Consider the following 10136-nt stretch of genomic DNA (forward strand, 5'->3'; position numbering starts at 1 on the left):
CAGATTAGAGTGGCAGACAGACAGATTTGACAGGGGGGAAAAAACATTGTGTACCACTATTTGGAGGAAAAAGATAGCTCGGGAATATCTCCTGGAAGATTGAAATCTCTGTTCACACAGAGGAGCGGCAGTGTGGGGATGTGAAGTTACATGGTCAGAGATGGAGATGATAATCTTAATGGACTGGTCGTCTATCTGTAAGCCATTGATTCACACACAAACACGTAAGGGAAGGTTTAAATATCTCTAAAGCCTTCTCCAACTTCTGATCTGACATCAGCTTACAGAAGGGAGGAGAATTATTGGAAATGAATTTGAGGACAGTGAAAACACGTCTCAATAATTCTAGGACATATTGTCAAAGTGATTGTAGCAGAGTATCCCGTAGGATTTTACCTAGAGATAATACACACAGATAAGCAATAAGCCTTTATATGGAATATTGCACATTGACGGCTTATGACTACTTTTGTGTGCATTTGTGTGTTCCTGTGTGTGCATTCATGACAGATGTCTTCATAACTGGAATAATAGAAACCACTTCTGCCAGGCCCCAGAGCTACACAGGCACATACACACAGGAGCCCTTTGGCTATCCCATCCACCTGAAGGCTGGCATAATCATGCATAACACACACAAAGTTGGGCTGTCACATCTACTCAAAGTACAGGTTAACTGCAGCCTTAAGCAAAGTCTGTCTCATTAAATATACTTTGTTTACATAGCTTAAGTTTTTCTTATAAAGCATAAAAGATAACAAAACTACTTTACATTTTTTAGAGAAGATAACTAACTGTTGTATAAACTAACACTAAGAAGTAAGAGAGGTTGAGAACTTAAAATGTGCCAGATTAAGACCATGTGTTACACTTTAACCGAGAGTCATCGGGAAATCCCAGACTCATCTATTTTAGTCTTGTGTGGGTTGACTGGATCATTAAACATTTACTGAACATGAACGGCGGGAACTGGTCACTGTGACAAGAGGAACAGTGGAGATTTGCTGTAAAGTTTCCACCCCAAAGTGAAACATGCCATAATCAGTTTGTAACCTTATAACTGTACTTCAGTGCCACCTCTATACTTATAATTAATAGTTAGTTAATGAACAGCACTTTCTGCAAAGACCCTTGCCTTGCCAAAAACCACCTCCAAAATTTAAATGAGTCTTCCTGGGAAATGGGAAAAGGTGCTTCATACAGGAGTGACCCTGAAAAGCACAAAACGAAACCATGACAAGCTTGAATATGTTACTATATGCATTTCATTACAAAGGACTCTGACTTTGAATTATTACTACCATTAACAATATAGAATAATATATATTACAATATAATAACAGAGTACAACTATGATCCGAGCCTGAGGCCTGCAGACTTTGCCTTCATGTTGCCAGGAAGGTTAAAGTGAGCAACAATAAAAAAGATTACATTAGAAAAGAGCATTTCATTTCTAATGTGATCAGTTTTGTTGCTAGAGGATAAATACATTCCTGAAAAGTGAAAACAAATACAAAGCATCATGTCTCACAATCAAGACTCTCTATTATTTGTGCCAAAAATTGTATTTATTTAATGTTTGCACAATCGAGTGAGGAACCTGAAAGGGGTCTGACACTAAAATTACGATTGATTAGACACTTGTTTGCAACAGTATTGATACCAACAATGTTATCTTCGCCTCACACAGCACCATACAGGCACACCTGAGCAGCAGCACATCAAAACTTGGCAAAGCCTCTGACACCTGAGAGGAGAGGTCAGTAAAGCTCCCATTTCAGCAACGTTCAAGTATTAAACAGTATATCGTAAATGTTAAATGCTAACACTATTATGACAACACAACCATTACCTCACCTCCAATAAACCAGCAGCTTACTAATCCGTTATAACAAATATTCTTCACTTGGGGCCCAAATTCAGTGAAATCTACAAAATTCTGCCAGAGTAGATGCAGAATCTGCCAAAACCATTTTAAAAAACGTGTACTCCTTAATATGATTTCTACCCCACTGGGCATCCGATTGGTCTCTATTATTTTTATACTGAATAACGTCTGCATTGGAACATAGCGTTCCTACGTTAGTTTTCAGGGATTGATTAAAGTGGCACTCTACAAAATGATCTATCTATATATCTGCAGTGTGAAGAGTGTGTAGCATATCTTACAAACTTGTAACCTTCACAACCAAAAGACAACTCCCTTATTAAGGAGACAGAAGAGAAGAGAAGAGAAGAGAAGAGAAGAGAAGAGAAGAGAAGAGAAGAGAAGAGAAGAGAAGAGAAGAGAAGAGAAGGGTGTGTTTAGCTACTGAAGGAACAAAGTTACTCAGAGCTCTTTTATTAAAAAGCAGGCTCAACTAAACAAACAGCACCTGGAAACTTCAAACCTCCCGACAGCTGTCTAGCTACACAGACAGACAAGCACAGGAAGAGAGACACAGAGACAAATGGCACATAGATTAACTGACAACCAGGTTGGCAGAGTCACAAAGACGGGTGACAGCATACCAGTACAAGAGTGCTTCAAATATTTAATCGATTCAGGATTGTCACTGTAGAAATTTTTTAACAAGCAAAATAACACTAGACATGAGCTGAAGGTTTATGAAACATTGAAACTATCTGACATTGAATCAAATGGTTCAGAGTTCTTCAAACATGTTCATACTGAGGAAGGTCTAAATATAACTACTTTACTTTAATGCTGGCTTATCAAGGTGAGGAAAATAAAAACCCAAAGAAAGCTCTACTGACATGTCAAGCACTTAGCCCATCATTACTAAATGGGATGATTAGTTAGTTAGCTAAAATATGGGATGACAATGGATGACAAAACAAAGCAACATCACTACAACTAATGTCTACACAATGAAAAGGGAACCCTGCGTTAAGGTGGAGGCTATGGGGGAGTTACGACGACATTAAAACCATGAAAGATGAAGCTCGGCTGCGACTCGTAACTCACCCTTCTCAGCGCGCCCCATGTGAGCTGGATCCAATAGAAGCAAAGCAGAGAATAACAGCACAGAATTAGGTTGGAAAGCATGCACAGGTTCACAAACACAAAAGAGATTTTCATTACATGTTGTTCTGACAGCAATTTTCTCACTTTACGCGTTTTTCTGGTCTTTTCTGGATAAACGTCTGCTTTTATCTAACTAAACAAAATATATATTTTCAAGAAAAGCAAGAATGAAGTAATCCAATATTGCCCCATGACTTTCTTCAGCTTTGCATCCACCCTGTTCAACAGCAGCAGCAACAAAATCAGTGCTTTCAGGAATCATATATAAGCAGCTACACTCCAACAATGATTTGTAACCTTAATAACACAGTTGAATGCAATCTGTTTAAAAAATGCAAAGGAAAGAACAAGTCTGAACTAACACAAGTTCACACAAACTTTAAACTTTATCCAAAACACACCCAACATCTGCCTTCACCCTCTTATTCAACTAATCCCCATGAACTCCAAAAGTCAAGACTGTCTTCACCTGCTACCACTTGCACCAATCTCTCACTCATTTATGCACATGCACACACAAGTCATATCTCTGTTGCATATATCATTATCACTACACACTAAAATGCACAACTGGTGCTGAGGCTGCTCATCTGGCTGTGTGAGTGTGAGGCAAAGGGTGTGTGCTTGTGCATGCACTGTAATGTAATTAATCAGCTGTGAGTGTTGATTACTTAATCTGTCATTAGCCAGCCATGTGTATAAGGGTGAGTGAATGTGTGTGTGAGTGTGTGTGTGTCAGGCAGCAGCATTTTTCAAGGCCCCCTTGTACCAACAGCTGTGACCAGAGCCAAACAGGGCAGAGCAGAGATTGATGATACAGGACTAGCATCATCATTCATCAGGGATGTGATGTTTCAGGGATTTGGGATGTGTGTTGAATGTGCTGCCTGTCTTGGTTTCCAGTGGAGTGCTATCACTTTCTTGGTTCGCTTTCTTTGCTTGATTGGTGATTTAAACCCATCACGACCCAGTATTTAAGACTCAATCCTCTTCATGACATTATTTAATTTACTGTAGGTTTTCTCTGAGTACTCCAGTTGATTCCAACAGCCCCAAAACACGTGTGTTAGGTGAATTGGCAATTCTAAATTGGCCGTGGTGTGAATGTGATCATGAATGGTTGTCTTTTCTATAGTCTCTTTTTCAGTAGTACCTACTCAGCTCAGCTCGACTTAACTCGGTTTTCAGAGTTTTCCTTTATGTGGTAGTACCTGATGCCAAAAACATCAAGCCAAAAAAGTGACGTCAACAGACTGCATGCCACTGATTGGCCACGGAGTGGCTGGATGACTCACGAGGCTGAGTCCTTAACAAGAAACCTGCCATTTTTGAGACCCAGCAACAAGGGAAATCACTATAAACCACCGCCGTGGTCGAATGACAAAGTGCAGACATTTACCATCGGTTTAGCAGCAGGAGTACCATCGTCTCAATGTCACAATGTGAACTTTTGGTTCACGTTGCTATAAAAACACCTCCCACATTGAGGTGCTACTCAAATGTAATGGAAAACGACGGAAACCGAGTCGAGTCGAGTCAAATCAACTTGAGCAGCTGAGTAGCTGTTAATGGAAAGTAGACTGGCAACATATCCAAGGATATTTTACCTGACCAGCATGTCATACAATACAATGTAAATATACAGTTTTTGCCAATACAAACTGTTTATGTCACAAATTATTGTGTGGGATTATATTTGTCATCTTAAACAGACATAGTTGTGGAGGTTTTGCGTTATGAAGTTCTAAAAATGGGTAAGAAGTGTAGAAAGTTAGTAACACTAATCAGTAACCAGTCTCTATTTTCATCTGCTTATTACTGCATTATGGACACCACAGATAATAACTGATAAAGCCCATGTCTGCAGTCAAAAGTTTGTATTTTCAAAAAATACTAACTTTCCTTTTAAAGTCACTTCTTCGTGTTTTAAGTTGAGCAAAGTCTAATTCAGCATCCACCCTCTTTGCAGTTATTTCACTTTGACATTATGGCATCATCACTACAAGCTGCAGAATTTCATTGGCATTTTATGGTCTCCGGTTGCTGCTTTGCTGCTAGTCTCTCTCTGTTTATATACCCCTTTGGTCACAGTGGATCAGAGAAGAAAAATATACTCATTAAAAAAACAAAACAAAACAAGAAATCAAATGCCATCCTCTTTTGGGAAGCAATGAGTCAATCAGTGTGCAAAACACACAAACATTTCCCGCACTTCCACATACAGAGCATTAAAAAAGGCAAAAACAACTTTGTTCATATATTTTGATTCTGCCTGTGTAATAATAGTTGTTTTAAACTGTTAAACTGTACAGTTACATTTTCAACTTGTTTTAGGTAAAGTACAGCATTTTGTGAAACTTCAGTTCTTGACAAAGAACAAATTTTTACATCAAAACATCGTACCTTTCCAAAGCAGAAAGGGAGCTTCACTGAGAGTCATTTCAAAGTAAAGAAACCTGCCACGATTTATCAGTGCAAATAGCGCTCTGTTTATTTTGCACGCTGTCACATCCTCTTGAATACGTCTGCATAAACTCATGCAAACAAGAATTTCTTTATATTTTATTTTGCAAAAGTGCCCAAAACTTTCCGCCACTGTACACACTTAACCCTCAAACTCATTTATGCTCACACACACGCACACACACACGCACACAGTCTAATGAGGGATTAGCTAATGAATTCTCTCAGCAGATTAATTACATTTTACAGACTTCCTCCCCAAACAGCTGAAGAAATGAGCCAGCCACTTTCAAAGCAATGGATTTTGTAAAATCTATCACTAAATTGAAATCCGTAGAAACAGATTGGCTCTAAGCAAAGGGACGTTTCATTTGAGGAGAAGACATTAAGATGGATCTGAAGGACTGCAGACTGAGGCATTACTTTTAACGAGAAATAAATAAAAAAGCCTTTGATTTGGCGCCATTTTACATGGCATGAGTAGAATGAGGAGGCATTTTCACATGAATCGAAATGAGAAGCAAACATTTCAGATGCTCGTCTTTTGTACCACTGTACTCCGGAGGGCTTAAAAGCATCGGCCTCCCTCCTTCTCTGTAAGCGACAGCAAAACACATGAATTGACACACACGTTTGCACCACACACAAACACACATACACGAGACATGACAGACACACACAGTGATTCACACGCATACACACACACACACACACACACACACTCCCTTCTGCCGTTTTCACAGTCTCTTGAGTGGAGGAGATGCCCACGGCCAAAAACCAATGGTTTCTTATTTGTCCCCCTCCTCTTCTCTTTCTCACTGTCCTTCCATTTCTTTCGCCTTTCTCTATTAAAACACACAATTTTATTTCATCTCCTAAATGGGGCGGAAAAGTAATTATAATTAAACTAACTTGGTTCTAATGTTCGAAATACTAAAATCATTTACAATTCTAATTAAACCAGCTCAGATGCTGTGTTCAGTGGCACTGGCAGCCTTTTAATTCGTCTGGAGACAGTGATGGAAAACAATTATTTCACTTCATTAAGATTAAAGACGCCTAGAATCTGTGTCACAACTCGATCAGAGAGGAGACAGATTTAGAAAGTTGTAAAATTAACATAAACTCGGTTACTGACTTTGTAAAGACAGCTTGTTTAGATTTATTACACTGACTTTGTAAGTGATTAGCCAAAACAAAACTGTATAAAAAGTGATAAGAAGAGGCAAGAGACAGGCAGATTTAGAGAAATGCTTTAACTTGCAGTTTGACTTTCTAATTGGGAAACTAGAATAGATTAAAAAACTTAAAGGAGACAAATTTAGTGAGAATGCATCTCAGCACGGACTGAAAATGACTTCTTCAGTGCTTAATGGATGGTTTTAAAGCCTTGCCACTAATATTTCTTGTCCTTGTCAGTGATAAGAGTGTAGCACCCAAACACACATTTCCGTCATTACTAACTTTGGTCTTATAATTATTGCTTTTTCTCAGTGCCAAGTCATAATGGCTGTATTAATTATCAGCCTGCAAACCTTATCTGCATCACTGGCTGGAGATTTTATTGAACCAGTGCATAAAAATGCTGCCAGTGATAAGTTTACACAAGCTGAACGGTGTTAACTTAAATGTTACCTTAATTTCTTGTATGGTTAGCTGGTACAGAAAATACATGGAGACATATGAATGTTTAGTAAAAAGTGTGCTTGTTAATTGAAAGAAATTTTCCCTGTACTGATTTGCTACAATTATTCTCACATTTGCATGCTTTTATCACTAAATATGTGGCTCTTTTTCTACAACAAAGCCAAAGTTCTCCTTCCTGTCCCCTTTTCCACGCTAATGATAGCCCACGTCTCTGTGAAGCGGCATCCAGTCACTAGTATTTACTTGCAAATTAACAGCACTTAAATTCCCAAAGAGGCCTCAGAGAAATTCCACACATTTGTTACCCAGAGGACCAAATGGCAATGGGGGGGGTATAGGGTGGGAAAGAGGAGGGGTGGAGGCAATAAAACCTCCCCAGATGAAGCTGGGATTAATGTGTAATTTTAATGCAAATCATTAACAGGGCTATTGTGAACACTGGAGCGTAAAATTCTGATTTTATGTGTGGCGCGTGATGTGTTCTTTGCTCTAACTTTATTGCATGGTTTTGGAGGTCAGCTTTCAAACAGCTGTGTGAGCCTCTCCTGCCTCTCTGCGCGTCGGGGATGAGAGTGGAGCAACGGCTGAATGCGGAAATAAAACGCAAACAGGTACGAGATCGAGCGATTACAATGAGAACGCAAGGAGTTGCTCAAGGAGTCGTTTGTTTGTTTTGTAACAGCGGATAACTTCCGCGAGTTCATTTAGGCGACTTGCAAAAGCATCGTCCCAAAAGTGGCGAGCAGCACTGTTGCAGCGTTTTTCCTGTGCATACGTGTTTCTGCAGGCGAGACGGACAAAAGAGCTTCAAAGGCTCACTGCGCTGCGGATTACTGTTTAAACTGAAGTCCCGAAGTCAAGCAGAGTGGTGGGCTTCCAACGCATCCCCCGGAAAACGAGGTTTAAAGTAACGCAATCTGCGCGTGACCGTTTTGATGGGAAGTTTCGGGCAATTCGCAAAAATCACGCGTAACTTGATGAATGTGGTAACCAGAAACCAGTTACCGAAAAAGTATCTCAGTCTGATCTCTTCACTCACGCAATGCCAAAAAGCAATACCCCTCTTTATCAACATGCGATCGACGTGCAGACTGTATTCCCAACCATTAGGTTTGATTGCATGCAGCGACAATAAAGTTGGAGCAGAAGCGGCTCATTTGGTTTGCAAAGCGCCAGCAGCTCGTGGCGCTCGCAAACCCAACTGTCCGCTGGCTGGAACAAAAGAGCAACGCTCCTTTAGAAAGTACTTTTAACACATCACAGAGCGCAGGGTGATATTAAATAAAAAGCTCGCAAGCATTTAAGGACGATAAAGATCAAAACAAACCAATCCATCATGCAATTAAGGTGACACATTAGCGTGTCACGGGATGGAAAAACAGCAAAGTGCACGAGGCTTTTAATAAAGGTTGTACAAATCAACGCTGTCTTGCTACATAAATATTATTATACAGTGATGTCCGGGCACACAGGAACTTTTTTTCTCCATTCATGCGCTGCGAGACTGCACTGCTTCACGGCCAAGCTCGGCTCTGCTTGAAATCTACAGGAATAAACGACGCTCAGCGCAAAAAAATGTGAAATCTTTCCACTTTAATCCTACTTGCTCATAACTGCAAATGTATGCAATGCTTTGTTTTATTCGTAAATCAGAGGCATAGTAACTCTCGGGTCTGAAGACCTGCGATGCGAAGAGCCAAGCAGAAATGCAGCAACTTAAGTTTTAGGCATTTAAGATAAGAGTTGGCGATCCAGGTGATGAGTGAGATTACTTGTTCATATAAGAGAGCGCAAACAAGGCTTTAAATGGGCTGCATTCAAAGCGTCGCACACAGGCGACTTGCCTGCGACGAAGTGAGCATTTCACATTTTAACAATGTCAAAAAGGCATCTCCACCTCATGAAAATTACCATTTCCACGTCCGCCGACATTTCAAAAGCCCACATATGTGATAAAACAGGCGATACGGTGCATTTTCAACACCGAGGCTAACTTTTCTCGCACACCTAAACACACCTGTCTGGAATTTATGAGCTTAAACCAACGAGGAAAAAGAAATTGTCGCCTAAACTTTTTCTTCTAACACACGACACAACACAAACCACTTAAACTGTCGTGTTTTTTCTTCTTCTTTTCCCTCTTACCTGTCGGTATTTGGCCAGAGACGTTACCAACTATCGAACAGAGAAGCAGGAGTCCCAGGAATACAGAGAAGAGTGTATCCATGTTTAAAGCCGTGGCCGTGCGAGAGTCTGTAACAGTTTCTCCCCCCCTGAAAGTTTTTTTTTCTTTTTTCTCCGTCTCCAGTCTTCTTTATCTATTTCTTCAGCGGGTTATTATTCCTCCTGTTGTGATGAATTCAGCGGCCCCATTCTCTTTTTTCTCTCTCTCCCCGTTTTCTCTCTTTTCGCTTCCTACGGGCTCGCGGACTCCACACTTTGTTTCACGCGGAGTGCAGTGAGGGAGCGCGAGGGAGAGAGAGAGAGAGAGAGGCAGGGAGGGCGAGCTCAGCAGAGAAAATGTGTGACGTCACAAATCAGGAGTTTATTGAAAAATAAAAAATATTAATATAATTAATAGAAACGATGTAACAACAGCACCCTGGTTTTCTATTATTTTCTATTATTTTATAAGTAATTAGCATATGTAGATTGAGGGTTTTTTTTTTAACTTTATAGTATTATGTTATAACTCTGCAGAATTGGTGACATGTTTATGACCCCCATGCCATTAAGCTACGATTAAATTTTAGATTAAAAAAGAAAGAAAATTAACTTGATTTATCATCTACTTGACCTTTTATGTTCTTTCTGGCAAACTCTCTGGCTCGCTCTTTCTCTCTCTCTCTCTCTCTCTCTCTCTCTCTCTTGCTCACAGAGAGAGAGAGAGAGAGAGAGAGAGAGAGGACGGTGCATTCATTTTCCCGGAGTCGTGCCCTAATCCTAAAACTAAGGTCCCTAACCTTAAACCGAGTCATCACCCTTCTTTTTGTCCCAA

The 10136-nt window shown here is 40.1% G+C and overlaps 1 protein-coding gene across 21 annotated transcripts in view; it reads right to left on the minus strand.

Moving 5' to 3' along the window:
* ptprk (protein tyrosine phosphatase receptor type K) overlaps positions 1–9601 on the minus strand; it is a 104448-nt gene extending 94847 nt beyond the window's left edge. For 20 of the 21 annotated variants that reach the window (XM_006792659.3, XM_006792658.3, XM_006792656.3 and 17 more), the window contains exons 1-2: positions 9284–9601; positions 2969–2992 (exon numbers count right to left, since the gene is read on the minus strand). In XM_006792659.3, coding sequence (XP_006792722.1) covers positions 2969–2992; positions 9284–9365 — 106 coding nt within the window. In that variant the 5' untranslated portion in view covers positions 9366–9601. The remainder of the gene's footprint in view (positions 1–2968; positions 2993–9283) is intronic. The other variant, XM_035908469.2, reaches the window with a different exon arrangement.
* Between the last annotated feature and the right edge of the window lie 535 nt (positions 9602–10136).

Source organism: Neolamprologus brichardi, chromosome 15 (genome assembly GCF_056152115.1).
Source record: "Neolamprologus brichardi isolate AB-2024 chromosome 15, ASM5615211v1, whole genome shotgun sequence".
NCBI lineage: Eukaryota > Metazoa > Chordata > Actinopteri > Cichliformes > Cichlidae > Neolamprologus > Neolamprologus brichardi.